The sequence below is a fragment of the Myotis yumanensis genome, unplaced genomic scaffold (genome assembly GCF_028538775.1).
Source record: "Myotis yumanensis isolate MYYU_CA2020_CCGP unplaced genomic scaffold, mMyoYum1.0.hap1 SCAF_7, whole genome shotgun sequence".
NCBI classification, from domain to species: domain Eukaryota; kingdom Metazoa; phylum Chordata; class Mammalia; order Chiroptera; family Vespertilionidae; genus Myotis; species Myotis yumanensis.
The window spans coordinates 39419470-39442023 of NW_027223758.1; the positions used below are offsets into that span (position 1 = coordinate 39419470).

The following is a 22554-nucleotide window of genomic DNA, read 5'->3' on the forward strand; positions in this document are numbered from 1 at the left end:
TAAGCACTTCCTTTGAACTAACTCCATTCTTTGTAGATATAATCTCTCTATTCCAACATTTGCTAAGCTTCTTGTTAAATATCAGCTAAAACAATGACCAGCCAACATTCTCTTTTTAAAGAGGTCTTGGATTTCTTATCTTCCTTGTTCTTGGAGTTACCTTATGTTTAAGTGAGAAAATTATAATAATATGGCACATCTTATTTTCATAGATATGTGCCTATGAACCCATAGATGCGATCTAACTTGGCTTCCTTCTATCTCTGAGAGGCAGACTTCGTGGGCAGATTTTGGATTAATATGTCCTTTCTCAGATAATGAAGTGAAGCAAAGCAGTAGAAGTTGTCATGACTTCCTCAAAGCAGCAGCCAGCTGGAACAGAAGCCAGTTTGCAAGATGATTAGACCAACGTCTGAAAACTTGGCAAAGCGTCTTTTAAATGAGCATCTCTTTAAGTTAAAACCTTATCTTTTTTTCTGCATGGAGACATTGTTTAAGAGTAGATGAGTCTGTTTATACTTATACACTTAATGTCCTTGGACATGTCACATAACTCAACAGAGCAAAGAGATGGGTTGACTGAAAAGGAACTGTCCTGTGCCTTGTGCTGGTTGGCCCATTGAAGCAGGTGACTATGGTCAAAAAGGACCCATCTTCCCAACGCACTACTGTCTTAGGAGAAGATATGCCTTCGTGAATGTGGCACACTCTTCACTTCAGTTAGGCAGAGTATAAAGTAGGAAGCAGTCACTGGCAGTGAGGATTCTCTGGGGTAAGAGGAAGGGCCATGGTTCTCAAACTTGGTTGTGTATTGGAATCATCTGGAGAGCATCAAAAGATACTAATGCTTTTGTATCACCATTAGAATTCAGATCTACGTGGTTTGGGATGTGGCCTGGGCATCAGGGAGTTTTTATTTAATTTTTATTGAATTTATTGGGGTGACATTGGTTAAGAAAATTATATAGGTTTCAGGTGTACAATTCTATAATACATCATCTGTATATCATATTGTATGTTTGCCACCCCAAGTCAAGTCTTCTTCCCATCAACATTTATCCCCCTTAGACCCTGTTCTCCTTTCCCCACCCCGCTTTTTCTTTGGTAATCACCATACTGTTGTCTGTGTCTATGTTTTGTTTTTGTTTTGGCTTAATCTCTTCACCTTTTTCACCCAGCCCCCCAAATCCTTCCCTTCTGACAGCTGACCATCTGTCCTCTCTATCTACAAGTCTGCTTCTATCTTGTTTGTTTATTTATTTTGTTCATTAGATTCTACATGTAAGTGAAATCATATGGTATTCATCTTTCTCTCACTGGCTTATTTCACTTAGCATAAAAAGCCTCCAAGTTTGAGAACCACTGAGTTGGAAACCCCTTTTCTCTTTTTACTGATAGGTCTCAAGAAGACATTGGCCTCTCTGTAGAGACTTCCTAATCTGCTTTATTACATCACAAGGTTTTCCAGCCTTGAAGAGATATAATTTGTATCAAAGATTCTTTCAATATAAGGCTTTGCAGAATTTTAAGTATTCTATATTTCTTTCTCTTGCTCCCTAGCTGGAGTTTTGGCTAAAAGACCTAGGAGAGCATTAAAGAAAAGTATGACTCCCTTATGGAAAGTAAGTCATACAGCCCCCTTATAAAGACAAGCAGAAAAGCTTTCCGGGTCAAATACCAAATCTTTCAGAACATTCTTGAAGCTTAATTTATTTAATTCGAACGTTCATGCAACATCATCCGTGCATGTATTTAGAGTGAGTACAATACCATCTTGGGAGCTACCAATTGTCAGGGAAACAAAATTTAGGATATGTGAGGAACAAAAGTCACATGTAGCTGGGAAAGCATATTAATTGCATTGTAATAATGGGTTTCAGCAGCAGAAGGGACCATGAGCTGTGTGCCAAGCTCTGCTGATGCCAGTCAGCAAAAATAAATTGCTCTAAACCGTAACAGGATCAGGTCAGATAAACTAACTCCAGTGGGTTTTCTATACTAGAATGAGTTGAGTTGCTGGAGGAGGTTACACAACTCAACCTTCTGGAGGACCTGCCTAGAGGTGAAGAATGATGATGGAGAATGTAGTTCGCAAAACTGGCTGCTCTTCTGTTGTAACTTAGCAAGAAATTTAAACTCCAAGTTCCAGGACATGGGTGTAGAGAGTCTGTAAGCTATTCTGGAGAGGCCCTGGAATTCATATTTGTAAATCCCCACAGGGCATATTGATGACCAGCCAGGGTTGGGTCCCACGGGATAACATATGCCGTCAAGTTTCATTCCATTGGTATTTCACAGGGTCCTGGTAACTGGTCTGCCCTGCTGTTTCTCAGTGAGTTTCAATTACTCAGCCCTCATTGTGAGCCCATTTGCTCAGCACATGGGCTCTCAGGACCCTGTTAAATGATAAATATTTTTACAATAATAAATTATTTTATTTAATTAGGTCATAGACTATATTGATTTCAGGAGGGTATTATTGTTTGACTACGCAGGGCACCATTAGTTAGTGGCTTCATTGTAAACAAGTATGAATTAACATCTAGCTAAGACAAATCAATTACTTTAAAAACAAAATACAGTATTCTTACACTGTTGAGCTTTAAAAATAATAGCTTTACTGAGGTTTAATTCACATACCATAAAACCCACCCCTTCCAAGTATATAACTCAGTGGTTTTTAGTATATTTGCAAAAATATGCCAACATTACTATCTGAAGCCAGAACATTTTCATCATCCTTCAAAACAAAACAAAACAAACAACAAAAAACACTCCCCATACCCATTAACAGTCGCTCCCATTGCTCCTCTCTGCGTCCCCGGCAAACACTACTTTGCATTCCGTCTCTATGAGTTTGCCTATTCTGGATATTTCATATAAATAGAATTATAAAATACGTAACCTGTTGCTTCTGGCTTCTTTCACTTAAGCATAATGTTTCCAACGTTCATTCATGTTGTAACATGTATCCGCACAGCATTCTCTTTTTATGGCTAAGCAATATGCTATTGTATGACTGTGCTGTATTTTATGTCTTTATCCATTGGTAAACATTTGGGTTATTTCCACTGGGGGGCTATTATGAGTGTTTGTGTACAAGTTTTCGCATGACATATGTTTTCATTTCCTTTGGATATAAGCCAAGGAGTGGAATTGCTGGGTCTAACGGTCACTCTATGTTTAATTTTTTGAGAGAGTGCCAAACTGTTTTCAGAAATGGCCGCACCGTGTTACATTCCTACCAGTGACATAGGAGAGCTCCATTTCCGCACATCTTTCCCAGCACCTGCTTTGTTTCTATTTTTATTATAGCCATCCCCGTGGGTGTGAAGTGGTATTTCATTGTGGCTTTGATTGGTACTATTCTAGTGACTCATGCTGTCTTAGAATCTTTTCACATCCTTATTGGGAATTTGTATATCATCTTTGGAGATAGATTTAAATCCTTTGTCCACTTATTAGTTTGGTTATTTATCTTCTTATTTTTGAGTTGTAAGAATTCTTATGTAATCTGGATTCAAGTTCCCCATATGACTCACAAATAGTTTTGCCTAGTCAGGGGGTATATTTTCACTTGTTTGATATGTCTTTTTAAGCACAGTAAGTTTTTCATTGTGATGAAGTATATTTCTATACTTTTTTCTTTTGTCACCGGGTTGTTGGGTATTATATTTAAGAAAACATTGCACAATCTAAGGTTATGAATATGTACTATTTTTTCTAAGAGTTTCATAGTTTTAGCTCTTACACTTAGGTCTATAATCAATTTTTCATTAATTTTTATATTTGTAGTAAGACAGCAGTCTAAATTCATTCTTTTGAATGTGGCTATCCAGTTGCCTCAGAAGCATTTGTTGAAAAGACTATTCTTACCCATTGAATTGTCTTGCCGCTCAGGCCATAATTGACTATCAATGTAAGAATTTATTTCTAGACTCTCAATTTTATTCCATTGATCTACTTGGGTGTCATTAGTCTATGCCACACTGTATTGATTACTGTATCCATAGGAAGTTTTGAAGTTGGAAAGTATAAGTCCTCAAACTTTGTTCTTCTTTGGGCAAGATTATTTTGGTTATTCTGTGTCCCTTGCATTTACATATGAATTTTAGGTACAGCTTATAAATTCTGGCCAACAACAGTTATATTTTGATAATAAGTCAAACCTATTTGTTGCTGGGTTGTTTTCAAGATTAAACGTGTTAGTCCTTAGTACTTAGTGCTTAGAACAGTAACTGATATATAATAAAGCAATACAACTATTCTTAGCTATCATTCTGTTATTATTTGAGCTGTCTCAGATATCCCATTCTAATCATTTGATGTTTTGTTATTTTTAAGTGCATTTGTGTTGTGTGTGGCATTTTCCCCTTCATAGTCACAGATATTTTTCTTTGGTAAAACTTATTATACTTATATGAAAATTCTGTTAATTGATACATTCTATTGCCTGAGTGTAATTCTTACCTCTCTGAAGAAGCAACCATAAAATCCTATATTGTAATAGAGTAGAAAAGCATCTATGAAGTTTCTAATTATTATTTCTAAATGTCATGAAGTTTTTAAATTAAGTTTTTAAATGTCTAAAGACATTCTTATTCCAATCCATAAAAAAATTATTCCCCCATTGGCTTAATACACTGTAAGTTGGGCTAGAAGCCAACCTCCCCTCCCCCTTCAAATCATTGATGTGAGCTGAAGACTGATGTGTACATTTTAGTGAAAGTTCTCCGATTCACTTGCTCATTGGTTACAGGGATGTGTCAGCACCCCCAGGGCTTCCTTTGGAGATTTTGGAGGCGTATGCCAAAACCCTGCCTTAGAGTTGAGAAAGTTAATGCTAATCGCTTAAAACCATCTTGCAGTGGGTGTGGAAATACTGCAATGGAACATAAAACAGACACTTCAGTCTGAAGCCAGAAGCTATAGGCCAGTTCACTGTCAGACCCTCTTAGCTGGATATCAGGATATCTAAGCAATCCTCAATGTGGTTATTGTGTGACTCTTTCAAAACTGGGATTTGTGAGTTGAATTAAGTTATACAGGAGATCTGCTATGAAACAGTTTTCCTTTCCACGGCTCTATCTTAGCTATACCATGTCTATTATTTAATTTTATAGATATTAAACAATAAAGGCATATGCCTGAAGTGGGATTCTCAACTTTCTAGCATTTGATATCAATAAAGGTTTTAATTTTAAAAAAGAACAAAACAAAACAACACAGAATCACTATAAGTGATATAGAAAATGAGATGTACAGGGGTAGGCAAACGTAGGTTTACAGTTGTATGTGAACCACAGAGTTTATTCTTGTATTTATTTATAAACTATTACATCATTTTCTATATGAACAAATGTAAACCTCCTTTTGCCAACACTTGTATTAGTCAGACAGAATGTTATGCAATTGTGGTCGCTGGCTCGGCAGTCTATGTAAGCCTGGTGCTTTTCTGTTTTGTGTTGTACCTGACGTCAGCAGATCCAGGGTCAGGAAAGAAAGATGGATATGGAATGGGGGCGAGCAAGGAGTCCACACGGTCAGGCTGAGATCCAGGAGGATGCCTGGAACTTGCCTGGGTCTCTCACCACCTCTGACCTCGATGGCGCAAATGACCTCTCGAAGGGGCTGTGCCTTCACCTTGGAGCTACACACACACCCAGCCTAGGATTCAGAGAAGCTAGACAAGGTCTTTTGGGAGCTGTAGAAACTGAACATCTATTTTTCCCCCTGTGCCAACAAGGTGAGCTGACAGATCAGGGACAACATATGCGAGCTCCAAAGCCTGTGCTCTCAGCGTGACCCTGGACATACATTGGGTTTCTCTGAATCTGAAACAACTACTTTATTGTGTTTCTACCGACCATTTACTCATCTGAAGCCCAAAGCCTCCATCACTTTGACTAACCCTGAGATTTGGGGCATATCTGCTAACATGTTTTAAGCACATATCAGTGAGGGGTTTGCTTTCTCTACAGGGGTAGAGGTGAGCTTCAAGGGATAATGCTAGGCCATTGCTCTCCTGTTCTTTTCAGCAAGATTCTATTTAGAAAACCTGTCGATATTGTGCTACAACTGAGGACAAAATAGTTTTTTGCCTGGCTGGCTCCTGCTGAGCTGTAATGACTCAATAGTAGAAAGATACATGAATGGATCAATGTTCATAAACAGAATAATTTAAAAGTTTTTTCAATTCTGGTAAAAATGTCTTAGATCAGGGAGCAGCCCTATCCTGACCCTAATTACAAAGATTACTGGCAAGCTGCAGGGATCTCAGTAAGGGTACTCCTTGAGCAAATTTGGGTTTTAGCAATGCCAAGTTCAGAATTCCAAGGCCTACTAGAACTTGACCCCACAGCACTATGTCCCTTGTGTGGGTATATAGAAACTGCAGTCAAAATGTAGAAGAACTCATGAGCACGGAAATTGTGGATATGATTGAGTTTAGAAGACAAAGAGTAGGGATAGAAGACATTTCAAAGGAAAAAAAAATATAATAGAAAATAGTATTACTGAACTATGGGCCACAATATGAAAATTAAAATAAACTCTCGAGGTCATAAGACTGGTCCTTTCATTGTTTTTTTAAAAAAATATATTTTATTGAGTTTTTACAGAGAGGAAGGAAGAGGGATAGAGAGTTAGAAACATCGATGAGAGAGAAAGATCGATCAGCTGCCTCCTGCACAACCCCTACTAGGGATGTGCCCACAACCAAGGTACATGCCCTTGACTGGAATCGAACTTGGGACCCTTGAGTCCGCAGGCCGACGTTCTATCCACTGAGCCAAACTGGTTGTACACCTTCATAAAGTACATTTGAATTTATAGATGAAATGATTAATGTTCTAAAAAATTACAAGTTTGCAAAATTGATTCTAGTGAAGACAGGATTAAATGGACCAATCACCAAAGAAAAAATAGAGAAGGTGTAATTTAAAAAACGTCCCATACAAAATCACCAGGACAAGATGGTTTCACATAGAAATTCTTTCCAACACTGAAAGATATGTAATCTTAACAGTACTTACACTACTCCAGAGCATGGAAAAAGAAGAAAAACGTTCATATTCTTCTAATGAAGTGAAAATAATATAAAGCTTAAAAACAAAGGTCATTTCAACAAGATAAATCTTCTTAAACTGATAAAAAATTAAATAAAACACAAGAAACAAAACCCAGAAGCACATGAAAATATATCATGAACAAGTGAAATTTACTCTATAAATGTGAAGATGTCACTATATAAGGAAATCTATTAATAAAATCAAGCTAAGGAGAGAAATCAGAAGGTCATCTCAATAGAAGAAGAAAGGGTAATTGACAAATTCAGTAGCCACTCATGTTAAAGGCCTCCAGCATCTTGCTTAGTGGGAAAACACTAGAGAATTTACAACTAAAACCAGGAACAAGGATGCACATTATTTTATATGAATGAATTCCTCTATAACCTGAGGTGGGAAAACCTTCCTAACTGTGACTCAGAATTTGATTTCTCCTCCCCCAAACAACATCCACTTAAACATCTTTAGGGTGGCATAAACACCACAAGCTGAGTAAAGAGACGAATGAGAAAATGTATTTGCAAACTCATATAACAAAATTTTAATATTTCTATCTGTTCAGGATCATTATATGATTTCTGACCTATCAAATACCCCAAAAGCCTAAAATTTGATCACCTTCTCTATGGGTAGGCACAATGTCCATAGAGCTAAGTTGAATACTTTTTAGAGATATGTACTGAATTATTTATGAAAAAAATGTTCTGGTGCCTGGACTTTGCTTCAAAATAATATGGTATAGGGAGAATTTTGGGTACATGAAACAAGATTGGCCATATATTAGTAATTTAGAAGCTGGGTGAGCAGTATGTGGGGGCACACTACTTATTCCCTCAAGTTTTGTATATTTTTGGAATCTCTTGCAATAAAATGTAAAGGAAAAAAAGAAAGAATGTTCACATAGTTTCAAAAGATACCACAAAATTAAGCCAAAGGAAAAACTGTTACTTTTGGAAAAAAAATTTTTTTTGAGAAATAAATGTATTTATTGGTTTAGAAGTGAGTTTTATATGTGAAAATCATATATCAATGGAGATAAATCTATTTAAAACTGAATAATTTTAGAACTTTACCCTTTATTTCCAGGGTGAGTAAGCTGAAATTCAATAAATTATTGGTTTATCTCCAGTTTTTTAGATCCTTTAGTCACAGAATGAAACAAAATGGACACTTTTATTTTTTAAAATATATTTGATTGCTTCAGTAGGCACATTGACCATTGTCAACTTAAGTAAAAGTTGTTTGATTAACTTTATGTTGACTTATCTTTGCAATTTGGTTTGAATCTTCCATATAGGCTCAGATCCATTAATTTTAAATAAACTTTAAGAAGAATCAAAATAAAAATTATCTTCAATAAACCTTCCTTACAGAACAAGATGCTATAGATTACACTAAAAATTTATTTTTTAAAAAATGTACCCCTTTCCTCTAGAAAATGCCTTTTGTTCTACTGATGCACAGCCTACAGGTCCCTAGAGGACTTCAGCCATCCATAATTTAGCTCCAACCTCCAGGACATGAATATGGTTTGGGGAAGCAGTGTTGGAAGGTCAGTATGTGAGAATTGCCCTCAGGCTATCATTCAGACAATTGAAGTGCTTGCTATGAAAATCCCAGACCTCAAAATGTACCTACTGGAGCCCAACACAGACCATCCAAAGATAAATGAGGACCTATTAAACTTCTGTCCATTTTATGCTTGTCAGCTTTATTTTACTGAAACAATCTAAACTGAATACAAAATAATATTACTGATATTTTGTTTTTCTATTATTTTAAGCCTTCCAATGTGCCTTAAGAATGTTAAGTTGGTGTTTATTAATTTAATAAGTTCAAGTCACAAGGTCATAGCTTGCCATGGTGTTCGTAATATTGTTACTTGGAGAACTAGCAAAGAGCATCAGTTTGCATGAGTAAGTCTGTCTGGACAGTGGTCATCCATACATATTGGTAGCATTGGTTAAGCTTCCCACTAGAGAAAGCAGAGTGTATCCTCAGAACCATGCCAAATAAGAGGTGCCGGTGAGTGTGTGTTAGATGGGCGAATGGATGCTTTCATGGAGGAGCCCAGTTCTCAGAGGACTGACCTATTCAACTGACAACTTTATAAACTCTGCCAGCACAAATCTCTCTTTCATAAATTATGGTCCCTCATATTTCATTTTCCCCAGGTTATTTGGAAGGGATCCTCTAAAGACATAAATATTCTATTTCAGAAGTGTTTTTTTAAAAAATATATTTTATTGATTTTTTTACAGAGAGGAATAGAGAGTTAGAAACATCAATGAGAGAGAAACATCGATCAGCTGTCTCTTGCACTCCCCCTACTAGGGATGTGCCCACAACCAAGGTACATGCCCTTGACCAGAATCAAACCTGGGACCTTTCAGTCTGCAGGCCGACACTCTATCTACTAAGCCAAACCTGGTAGGGCTAGAAGTTTGTTTTTTTTTATATTCTTGTGCAATTTATACTTGAAAAGTGAGCTTGGTAATCCAGATCTGGAAAGTACCAAGTAATCATTTAATCTAAAAATTCACTTCACAGAGGAGTCCTGAACTTGGAGTGACACACCATTTCCACCAACTGCTCTGAGATGCATTGATTAATCATGACATTTGCACAGCTCTGAGAGGCTTAAATATATTTGTACACTCAATACATAGGTATTAAGCTCCTACTATACACCAGTCTCTGTTCTGGTCTTTGTGGAACCAGCAATGGACAGAGGATATTCCTGAACTAATGGAATTTATATTGAACAAGAATGAAGCATAGCAGGGAAGAGAAAAAGAGAGAAACTATGGGCAACCTCTAGATATTCTAACAATGAAAATTATGTTCCTATTAATGCCCAGAGAAGGTTTTCTTCCCACTTATGAAAATGTTTCTAGTTTCTACCTATCTAACCCAATTCTCACTTCAAATTATAGTGACCAATAGTCTTGGATTTCCTTCTATGAAAACTGTCACCCTACAAGCCACATGACTTATCCATAAACTGAAGGCTAGCCCTCATGATTATTTAGATTTCCTTCTGTCTTTATGAATCTTTATTAAACAGAGCCTCCTGGGTGTTTTGGATATTTTCCCTACTCTGCCAGCCCCACACCTTGCCATGAAGGGTTCTAAGGATGACACTTCAGTTTCTATATCTAAAGGACCTGCTGGCTTGTGTGGTATAGCTTGTGACACAGTGATAATGGTGGAGAGTCAGACACACTTCCTGAAACAGCAGTCTTCTGGCTTTTCCTCCCTTGTAGATCCATAGAACCAAGATCTGGACAAGACCATCAGTCATGGAACAGGAATAAACAATACTGCTAAACTTGTCAGCTTTCTGATCCCTGCCAGATCATATTTTTAGCCCAGTTCTTAGAAGAGGAAACCTTGCCAAGGCTTTTATTTTTCTTTGTGGTATTGTACGTACTGTGCTAAGGATAGAATACTGAGATCATATGATTTTAGGACTCAGAAAACCACATGGTAATAAAAGAGGAACCAAACTAAATGTAAAAGAATTATGCATAGTTAGATATAGGTATGTGTAGAGATATAAGATTGAGAAATAAAATTTGTTTTTGAAAGAGGCTTGGAGGCGAATTATCTGACGCCTAGCTTAACATGTCAGTTTTTTTAAGTAGTCTGTTGGAGAAACTAAATGTAGGTTTTCCAGTGTCAAGTTTTGCATTCATTTCAGATGGAGAATTTGTGGTAAGGGTTGTGCCCACAACCCTTTACTTACAGAAAAGAGCTAGTGTGGGCCACAGTGGAATTGATCCATGTGAACCAGGATTATTCACTCTGGATTAAAGCCGAGCTTGGAGGCAACCCCAGTATTGCCCAGGCAGGTTTATGTGTGAACAAGAGAACAAATTGGCTCAGATCAGGAATACACATAGTTGGCAAACAATGATAGTTTCATTCTACACGTGGGAGGTAATCATCCTGCAATGGACCTGTGTCTCCTCCTCTTGGACTAAATCCCTCCCTATGCTATAAGGTCCTCTTCCTCTACAAAAGGTTCTCAGACCACTGAAGACCATGAGGACTAATGTTTTGTTAGAACTGAAAGTATAACTATTTGACTCGTTTATCACTTAATCATGATCCGTCTTGTAAAGTTATGTTGCATTTTTCTTGCATCCTTATTTAAGTTTTAAGTGTATGTATGCCTTGTCAGGAACTAGATTATGACTTACATTTTTTGAATTTTCATCTTTGAACCTGATACTGTATATTGAAGATATTTAACTAGATTTGCTCAAGACTTAGCCTTCCCTGACACTGTCACAAAAACATTGCAAAAAACACACTTAACTTTAAACCAAGTTTTAAAGTATGCTGATATATCTTAGCTGCATTGTTTTCACTTTCCAGGGAGCCACAGTACCCTCCAACCTGAGCTTGTATTTAGGCAGCCAAGTGGCTTCAATTTCTTTCCCAGATTATCAATGTGTGTGTCCAAGAAAAAAAAAATAGGCTCTGGTCACTGATGTCTTAGTTTGAATAAATATTAATCTCTGTATTTTCCCATGAGAATTTTAGCAGTTTCATCCAATTCTTCTAGTGAAATAACAGACTTAGAAAGAGCTTTACATGAACAAGTTGAGTAATGGTGGTAATAGGCCTGAAATGAGGGGAAATCATGCGACTTTGGCAGCAATCTTCTCTAGCAACTCATTTTGCTCAAAGGCTAGAAGCATCAATATCTTCAACTACAAACTCCTGGTAAGAGATTTAGAACCATCCAAACTCAGAGGTAGTTGCTGTCAAGTTGTCAACCAATGCAGGTATTTTCCGAGAAGAATTCCATGTCAGTAGTTGAGATATTTGTTTCCTCTAATTAAGGAAGGCTGGGGGTTGATGGTCTCTCCTCCTGAGCAATGATTGTACTTGGTATAGATATTAAAAAAGAAAAAGTAAACGTTCATGGTCAGTAACCAGCCTGGGAGTCCTAACTCAGTGAAGAAAGCATATAATGGGGAAGAAAAGCTTTAGTGCAAAATTATGCATTGGCAGCTCTTGAAGCACCTGTCCTCAGGAACCACTCATTCATGAAAGAACCATAAACCCATAAGAAATTGAGTAGGATTTAGCAACAGTATGGTCCAAATTTTAGAAAATTCTAATGTAAACAAATTGCGAATCTTCCAAATGATGTAATGGTACTGATTTGCTAAGTACCTAAGTACTTTATTATTATTTATCCTGACATAAAATCTTTTAGTTTTGACCACTAACTACAGTGACAATATAAAAAAAATTGTTTCATTTAAATTGATGAACATGTGTATCATTTCCTCTCATGTAGAAAATTTTTAGAATAATCTAACAATTTTAGATATATCCATGGAATAACCTGTTATTGAAATTAATTTTAATCACTTCAGAACTCCTGAAGAGTACAGTGATTTCTAGATCTACTAGTATAGAGGTGGGGAGAACATTCCTTCTCGCAGAATGTGGAAAGAAACCTTCCCATTCCAATAAAATCTTTATAGGCCTTTCTCTATACAAGGATATGACAAAACCATTTCTATAACCCACCAGTCATTTTGCCAAATTCAAGATTGGAAACTTCACCAAGTATTCAGTAGGTGGTGTTATCCTTCAAGTGTGTGTGGAGGCTTCTTGATGTTACCAGTGTAGGTGCACTTGGCATTGGCCCTTAGCCTATCTTCACTCATAATCACTGTAACAACAGAAAAAAAAAAAAGATTGAGGCAGAAGTTAGGGCACTGGAAGAAATGGCAACTGACATTGTTCCTTTAGTCAGGAGAAATATTACATATTAGCAGAATTACTACAATTATGCCTCTTAATATCTCTTCCCCCCCTTTTTTAATGCCTGGAAAACATTTAGCAAACTTGCCAAATATAACAGATTTACCACTGGAGAACAGAGTCTTTAGTATTCAAAAACAGAAGATTTTTAAACATTGCTTTTAAAATGACTTCAAATTAGTGTTTTCAAAGGTTGTCATACCAGTTGTTAAAATTTTAAAATTAAAAAGGAATATTTTGTTCGCACATGATAGAAAGCTCATTCTGTATGATTAGATGCAAAATAGCCCTCTAGGCTTTCCTCTCCCACTACCCAAATACAATGTCAGTCTCTCTCTGGCATACCTGCATCATCGTGGGTGGGCTTTTCTGTTCCCTTTGTAACTCCTGCCTCTTCCCAGCACCATATGCCTGACCCCAAAGGGCTTTAAAACAAAAAGTGATGACTCTTTAGTTCTACTATTGCTGTGGCAACGTCTATTATAGATATCATGTAGCTTTTGTCCATATTAACTGACCTGATGTAAAAAGATTTGTTCTGACTGAAATAATAGATGTGCCCTTACTCCTGAAGCTGCTCAGAACAAGTTGAGTGAGAATGTGGCAGAATGAAGGCATTCAAAATTTTAAACTTTGAAATCTAACAAAATATTATTCCTCTTCTACGCAGGCCCAACAAGACCATCACTATGACCGATGGGGACTATGATTATCTGATCAAACTCCTGGCCCTTGGAGATTCGGGGGTGGGGAAGACGACATTTCTTTACCGATACACAGACAATAAATTCAATCCCAAGTTCATCACAACAGTAGGAATAGACTTTCGGGAAAAACGTGTGGTGAGTTCTTACCCATACTGTTAAGCTTATTGCTGATCCTCCCAGATGAGCTAAGAATTAAGAAGCTATGTTTATTGCATGTGAGGCATTTGTCTTTTATCACATGCAATTTATGACCTGTCACTTTAATTTATAGTACTTTTTTACTTTCTCCACTATAAATAACATTTTGCACAGAAAGACGTTGAGTGACACTATCGCTTATCTCCAAAAGTATACAGAGCAACTAAAATAAATAATGCATGAGTTTATATAGTGTGTTTTCTACACATTCTTAAGGACTCTTTCAAAACTTGAATTATTCAGGATAGGAAAACATTAACTCTTAATCCGAGTTAAGTCCCTCAAAAAGAACAAGTGTTCATTTTTCTACTCTTAAAGACGTCAAAAGAGTGATTGGCAAATAGCTGGAACATGAGTTTCGTAAGTTCTTGCTGCATTTTTATTTATGTGTAGACTCAGCCATCAATCACTAGCTGATTATGAACAGAATGTGAGACCAATGCTATTTTCCGAGATAAGGGAGTTTAAGTGAGAATTGCCACCACTTCCTTCTCCTATGCTAGACGCTAATGACAGGAATAAAGATATTGTGACATGTGAGACGTGTAGCATAGGCACTTAAGCCTTGCCAGATTTACTGCCACCCAAGGTATTCTCGATTGCCAAGATGGCTGCAGCTCCCAGTTGATGTCACAGATCTATTCATTCCTCAAGAATTGAGAGAAAAAAAACCCACACAAAGGAAATGATGGTTGAGAAGGTAAATCATGGTTTCTCATGGTTTCTTATAATGTTCTGTGCCTTATCTGAAGTCCATACACTGGAGTGTAGTCTTAGCAAATTTGCTTCCAACCCTTACGGGGTTTTCCTGTGCCTTCTCCCCTCCTGAGTGCCCCCACTGAGCTAGGTAGATGGCCTTGTAGTTTTCCCTTTGAAACATTTCACTAAGCCGTACTTAAGGGAGCTGATGAAATATTAAAATGGTTATGCTTTGCTTAATAAGAAGTCAAAAGACCATAATTTAAAGAATTTAAAAATAGCCTTGGAAGAAATGGCTAATAAAGGAAGACTTGAAATATCCTGTGTAAACTTATTGAGAAATTCTGAGCAAATGCCATGGCTAAGTCGTTCTGAAAGTCCAATGCACAGTAAAAGATAGTCAGGTATTTGTAAATCATTTTACTGTTTTAAGAATGCCTTCACATTTGGTATTTCATTTAAATTTGCAGTGACTGTAAAGTAGGGAGAAATTATGGGTCTCAATTTTCAGGTAAGAAGATAAGATTCAGAGAGGTTACATGAAGAGTTGATTTTTGAACCTAGAACTTGGGTCCTAAATCAACTGCTTGCTGCCTCCATGAGGAAATGACAGAAGGTATCTAATTTAAGTTTGCAGTATGCCTAAACTGTGTTGAAAATCATACTTGTACTTGACATTTAAAAGTGAGAGTATATGTGATACTTCTGGGGAAAAAAAAACCAGAGCAAATATTTATCCTGCACTATGAACTTTGATTATAGTAATTGAGAAAAAAAACATGTTGAGTGATCCCAGAGAATTTGAATGTTGACAAAAATCCAAAGCAGTATAAACTGATGAAAATCATATCTTTCAGGTTTATAATACACAAGGGCCAAATGGATCATCAGGGAAAGCGTTTAAGGTGCACCTTCAGCTTTGGGACACTGCAGGACAAGAGCGGTAACAGTAAATTACTTTGTTTCTAGCTACAAATAGCGCAGAAGAACTGATTTTATTACTTACTTATTTATTTTTAAGTTATAATTTACTTGTCAATATTATTTTGTATTGGTTTCAGTTATATAGGAAAAAGCTTAACCACATTATATGCAACTCTCCCCCTAGTTTAAAAATAGGCATTTGTATTGAGAAATAAAAAGAAATTGTTTATAGTTAATTAACCATAACCAGCATTGTGAGTTTGGTTCAGATTTCAAAAATTAGATTTTCAAAAATCTCTATGAAGTTTCTTGTTATACGTTGCCATTGTACTTCATAATAGGGAAGAACATTTTCTCCAGAATTTAATTGAATTAAGGGGCGGGGGCGGGGGGGCATTTGCACTATTACAAGGGCTACTCCAAGAGGGACGTGAAGGAAAGGATGTTTAGATCTTTCTCATCTCTTTACATTCTTCTGCAGATCCTCTCTGATCTGTGCCATCTGACCAGCTTTATTCTCCAAGATCTTGGACACAGCATTGCCCTCCAGCCAGATTGCCTTTCTACCTTCCCTGATCCTCTCCTTTCACCAGGCCTCGCTCATATCCAACTCCCCTGGGGCCTTTCTGAACCCCCAGCTGAAAGCAGCTGCCTCTTCCTTTTAGATTCCTACAACATCTACTCTGCCCTCCCTTAAGTTAATTAAGTATTTACCTCCTAATGAAGCCAATATTTTTATTTTTTATGTTTGGTCTCTATTTGCTGTTCTTTGATTCACTTGTAGCCTTGTCACCCAAACAGAATCGTCAGATTTATAAGGGCAGAGACTATGCTTGGTTGTTCAGTGTCATCACTGGTACAATGTCCAAGATAAGAGATACTCAGTAGATAAGAGTGTTGCTTGCTTACTTGATGGCAGTATATTTTTTTGAGATACAAGATTTCACACGTGCTAAAGACCCCAAGCTAGTGAAGCTCTTCAATATTAGAGTAAATAGGTTGTCAGGATAAGCTATTTAGAAGGCACATACCTCCACATTCCGCATCGCGTGTCTTAGAATGTTTATGCTTGTAAACACTGCAGTGTTTGAAATGCATCCAAATGTTCTCGCCTTCAGCGAGTGTAAACGCCAGGAGAGGTGCTGGGCCCTCTCAGTTAGCTTTTTTGACTGTGAATTCCATTCACACACATCCTTCAACACTGCTGGTGCTGCTGGAGTCATTCCTCACAAGACTCTCTGCTCATATGTCAGTTTGGTTGTCACAAAGATGTATGTTTTGTAGACCAATTTGATTCCTATTTGAAGAAGTAATATGAGAAAATGTGGTTCCCATATGTCTTCGCACATGATTTGTCAGCCTAGCATGATGGCAGGCTTCTCTCATCTGTCCCCTTAAGACAGCTGCTCCATGAGGGAAATGGGGAAGACTGAGGGCAGTCTTGGTAACAATGGGATTATTCATCCCTCGGGAATTTTGCATTCTGTAGATATAAGGTGTAGCTAAACAACAAGATAAAAAGGCCTCACACCTCAACCCTGTTCCAGGACACCTGGCAGCATAACCCATATACAATAATGGTTATTGATAAAAGTGATAGTATGGAAAGGAGGAAAAAATAATACCTGCTATGTAAGCCCAAAGGAAACAGGGCACAGCCTTCATTCCCAGTGAGGGAGAACCAGTGATAATGTGACCCTGGCATCTGTGATTTTTTTTAATGGGTTCCTAGATTTTTCCACCCTGCAGACAGAATGAATTTGGTGGGTAAAGCAGAAAATGAATTACCTTCCCTCTGGAATAAGTCCTGGAAAAAATGGAGGATAACAAGGGTACTGGGGAAGAATGGCCTAGGGGATAAGTCAAGTCCAGACTAAGAATATCCTATCCACATTGCTATGGATGCAAAAGTATTTGCCCCAATCAGATCCATACAATTAGCATGTTTTTAAGTGACTTTGTCATGTGAACAGTGAGAGGGGAATAAGGCAGAGTCTTATCCTCAAATAACACACACACACACACACACACACACACACACACTCATGGAGAGAAAAGAGAGCAGGCTGTTGTGGTTGATTTAACCACACTATTGTGGCTGAGTAGCAGACAATTTTATGAGTACAGCTAGTTCCCAAATAGAGGGATCCATTCAATAAAAGTACTATAATCTCTGTGAGCTTCCAGTGACTAGTAGGAACAAAGCCACAAGAAAAAATTGCATACAATTTTTGGTATTTCATAATCATCATGATTATGTCTTACCAAAAATATCCTAATTTGGAAATTAATAGTCGTTGAAATATCTCTTCTCCATGCTTCAATATTAAAAGTCTTGTTCTTTATTGAAGTCATTTAAATCTTTACTAATTTTATATTTTGCTAGTCTTGTTTATTTCCCCCCTCTTAATTTGACATACATTTAATGAGTAAATACTGTATTCAGGGCCATGAAACATAATGCACAGCAAGTTCGAAACACAGTTCCTTTGCTCATGAAGTTTACCATCTAGGGTAGAATTTGGACCAATAACAAACTATTGTAATATAGCCTTAGGGCAGTGATAGGACACAAAGGGTAGTCGGCAGGTGTACCAGAAGGAGCTCATAATCCTGATGTGGTTGTTGGGAAGACTGCATGGGGAGGTGATATTTTCTCTGATATCTATATCTACATCTACATCTACATCTATATCTATATACTCATACACAATGTATGAGTGAGTCTTTTTCAGGCTAAAGGGGAAGGAGGTGAAGGAAGCATTAAGGAGAGGTTACCCACAGAAAGAACAGCGTGTGTGAAAGCCCAGGGGAGAGAGTGAACTTTCTAAGAACTAAAAGAAGATCAGCATGCCTGTGGGTAGTCCAGAGATGAATCTGGCTAGTGAGCCTTGACAGCTTATTAAACAGTTCAGTCATTATCTTAAAAGTAATGCATCATCATGCAAGTGTTTTTATCAAGTGATTTATATAATCAGAGGAAGAAACCAGGGAAGGGACAGGTCCCCCAAAAAAACTAGAGACAGGAAGTCTATTGAGAAGGCTGTTGAAGTTAACCAGGTGAAAGATGATGGGTTTGAAATTAGAGTAGTGGCAAGGTGGATGGACATAAAGATGAAGGACAGCCGAAACCGGTTTGGCTCAGTGGATAGAGCGTCGGCCTGCGGACTAAAAGGTCCCAAGTTCGATTCCGGTCAAGGGCATGTACCTGGGTTGCGGGCACATCCCCAGTAGGAGATGTGCAGGAGGCAGCTGATAGATGTTTCTCTCTCATCGATGTTTCTAACTCTCTATCTCTCTCCCTTCCTCTCTGTAAAAAATCAATAAAATACATTTTAAAAAAAAGATGAAGGACAAGAGATATTTGGTGATTGAATACAGGAGGTGAAGGAGAAAGAGGGTTACCAACCAGAAGGATGGTGATAACAATGACAGGAAAGGAAATCAGAAAGAAAGGCCAGTTTAGTTTTAGGCAAGGGAAGGTACAGGTATGCTAGGTTCCTCCAAGTGGAAATATCCAGCAAGTAATTGGTCATACAGTATGAAGGCAGGCGAATTCTAGATCTATGAATGTGGGGTTCAACACATTGGTGATAATTGAGCCAGGAAGTGGATGAGATTACCCAGTGAATGTGTGTAGAGTAAGACAAGGTCAAGACTAGAACTCGAAGAAACCATAGAATCTACAAAGAAGCTAAAATAGGGGACCAAAATTGAGGACATTTAGGATAGGAAGCGATATTCTTCTTAATTTCAAAGTTATGTGCCTTTCTAAAAATGTATTGCCAAATGCACCTTCTCTGGTCCGTATATGTGGACTCTGGTTTCACCTATTCCTGACATTAAAGTGGGCCTCAGCACATGGTCCACTGCACTGAGGATGTTGTGGCGGAGAGGATCAGAGCAGAGGAGAGACAGTCTTTACACTGCCCAGGACAGCGTCGTGTATTCTTCAAAATCCTCTAATAGATATGAGTGCTCCCTTTTCTCCCTAACACCTGAGTCTGACCTTCCCTCGGTTCCCTTAATCATTTTCCTCATCCTCCTTTCTTCACTATCTTCCCTCTTCCTCATGAGACATAGATGCCACTCTTTAACTCCAAAGAGTGCTCACAAGAGTTTTCTCACCAACATTGCTTTTCCCTACAAAAGAACTCTGGATCCAGATGCTAACAAGCTGTGGTTTTCCACGTGTAATCATAAGCACTCATTTTCAAGCCAAAGTTTCTGGGCACAGACAAGAATGACTGAAAAGTATAAGTTAAAGTCCCAATATTCTAAAGTGTTCTCAGTTTTATTTGTGGATCACAGGAGGCCCATGAGCAAACGAGTCCAAGGGGCTGTGTAAGCATGTGTGTGATTAAATGTTACAAATTCCTTGTGCGTAAGTGCTGTGGAACATAAAGCCAGGATGTGGTCTTCAAAAGAACCTACCAGCAGACATCCTCCTCTGGCCCCTCAGCAGTCTTTCAGGGTCCCCTCCCATTCCGTAGGGTAACCCATAGTGGATGCCATAGAGATTCCATAGTTGAGAGGGAAACAGTGTTGTTTGTATTGCCACCACTATATGTTCGTGGACTAACTTTCAGAACTACCCACTGTGCTTTCTTGGCAGATTCCGGAGCCTCACCACTGCATTTTTCAGAGATGCCATGGGTTTCTTATTAATGTTTGACCTCACCAGTCAACAGAGCTTCTTAAATGTCAGAAACTGGATGAGTAAGTGGGACCCACGTAACCTGTGTTGGTCACTTCGGGACCCAAGAGCTCTACGTATTTGCTTGTTTGCCTCACAAAATGAAAGAATAACCTTGGGAAGTCATGAGTTCAGAGTTTCCGGTGTCACCTTCAAAGTGGTGGCCTTTATGCGCATCCCCCAAGGTGGCCTGGAATTGTATTTTATTTTGATACTCTTAGAGGAAGCCAGTGTGGCTTCAGATCCACCATATGTAAGGTCTTCAATTTTGCAATTGTAAGGCCATTAATTCCACTTGTCTAGCCATCTAAAGGACTTCCTAGAACAAGGGTGGGGGAACATCCAGCCCACGGGCCAGGCTGTATAAGGCCCTCAAAATCATTTGGTCTGGGCCTGCCATGGCATCAGGGGCGAGTTAAAGAAATGTTTGAGCAAATATATCAGGCTAATTTTAAAGTTGATCATTTTGTATGGCCCACGAATGATGTGATAAATATCCAAATGGCCCTCAACAGAAAAAAGTTTCCCTGTCTTAGAAATATGTGAGCTTCCACATCTATTACATCTAACCTAGAAAGGACATAGAGAAAAGCAGCTGCTTTTCCTGAGAGGGTACACGGGCACCTAAAATGTGTTCCCATGCACTTGGGTTAAGTAGTGGGTTAATTAACTACAGGGTGGCCAGGAGAGAAGCTGCTGCAGAGGACCAGGCACGTGAAGATGAGGGACCCTGTGCCAGTCAAGCAGCTCACATTGAAATTTTACTTTTTTTTCTTCAAAAAAAAAAAAAGTCAATATGAGGAAGCCTTGTATAGAAAAACTACACAATTTTGATCTGCTATGAAGTTAAAAGTCACCTAATCAGTCATTAAAGCCAGATTAATATATGTCAACACTGAAGAATAGTATTTTATTTTTACTTGATGTGGCACTGAAGATAATATTTTATTTGCTATATCTAATATATATGTCATTACTACATATTATTTATAACGAATAATATATATAACTGCTTTAAATGTGAGTTCAATAACAGTTGTTACCTTGGGGAAAATATTTCTTCTCTAAATGAGTAATTATCCTAGGATCTGTCTCTCTTTCCTTTTATTGTTATATTTCCTTATTCAAACTTTGGTGTTATTAGATTCTGAGAAGATAAGGAGATAAGATTATTCGATACATACTTTCAGAGAATGATTTCTTCACCCTTTATCAAGGTAGATGAGCCTCTTCCTTGTTTTAAAATTTTTTCAGAAGGATACTATTGGGATTTAAGACAGTTCATTGCTATGTCTAAAACACTTTCATTTCTAACACGCAAATAGTCGATGTTATAGGGTAAGCCTTTGTCTTCTTCCTTGGCAATTGCATGCAGCAGGCCCTGTGATAACATTAGAGTAATCCCTCTAACCGCCAAACCAGAGGTTGACACATTTCTTTTTTCCTTTCTTCTCTCTCTCCCTCTCCCTCTCCCTTCCCCTCCCCCCTCTCTCTCTCATTTCCTGGGCGAAAAAAGGACAAAAACCAAGTTTCCAGTCTTACAATTGCTTTTACATGACTTCGTGGTGGTTCAAAAATGTTCTGCTCTCTTAGATCATCACCTAAGCTCTTAAAGGAAAGAACAAATTTGTGTACTTTAAAATCATGTTCTGTTTACTCCACTTACGTTTGAGGAACAAGTGGTATGAAACAGTATGTCCCTCTTGGAGGGCACGTCCTCAGATGGAGAAGAGCACTGGTAGGTGTTCATACAGGTGCTTCATGCAAATGATGACTGATCTTCACAACATGCAGCTTGTGAGGCAGTGCGTCCATTTACTTGGCTAATATAATAGAAAAAGCTGGAGATAAACAATTAGATTAGGAATCTCATATGAGCAGTCATTTGACATTGCTTGTTTGTAACTAGCTTGCCGGTTCCATCTGCTTTCTTTCTAAGGCCAACTGCAAGCAAATGCTTACTGTGAAAATCCAGATATCGTATTAATTGGCAACAAGGCAGACTTACCAGACCAAAGGGAAGTCAATGAGCGGCAAGCCCGGGACCTGGCTGACAAATACAGGTAAGTCAGTCACCTGGCAGTGTCATCCAACCTTGTACACTGCTGCTAAGTAATGGGGCAGAGACACAAGGTTGATACTAGGAATTACAAAGATCTTCCAGAGGAATGTATGTGATATTTTAAATCAATTACTCATTAATGATAGCATCTAACATTTACTGCATACTTATTAGGTACTAGCAACTGTTCCTAGATTTTAATTTATTTAACCCCTCATAACCATATGGAGCAGGCCTAGAGTTATCCCACTTTATATATGAAAATTAGACATAGGGAGACTAATAACTGAGGGGAGGCCACATTGCTAAGCTGGTAAGCAGCAGAGCTGACTTGAACCCAGACAGTCTGAGATCAGAACTCATGTTCTTCAACACGACCCTCTACTAGGGCCTCTCGATTGATAGCTGCAA

General features: G+C 38.1%; 1 protein-coding gene across 6 annotated transcripts in view; it reads left to right on the forward strand.

Moving 5' to 3' along the window:
- Window positions 1–22554, forward strand: part of RAB27B (RAB27B, member RAS oncogene family) — a 121685-nt gene that overhangs the window by 92296 nt on the left and 6835 nt on the right. For 5 of the 6 annotated variants that reach the window (XM_070420318.1, XM_070420316.1, XM_070420314.1 and 2 more), the window contains 4 exons: window positions 13528–13699; window positions 15319–15404; window positions 20001–20104; window positions 22021–22144. In XM_070420318.1, coding sequence (XP_070276419.1) covers window positions 13547–13699; window positions 15319–15404; window positions 20001–20104; window positions 22021–22144 — 467 coding nt within the window. In that variant the 5' untranslated portion in view covers window positions 13528–13546. Of the gene's footprint in view, window positions 1–8598; window positions 8620–13527; window positions 13700–15318; window positions 15405–20000; window positions 20105–22020; window positions 22145–22554 lie in introns of those variants that run through there. The other variant, XM_070420312.1, reaches the window with a different exon arrangement.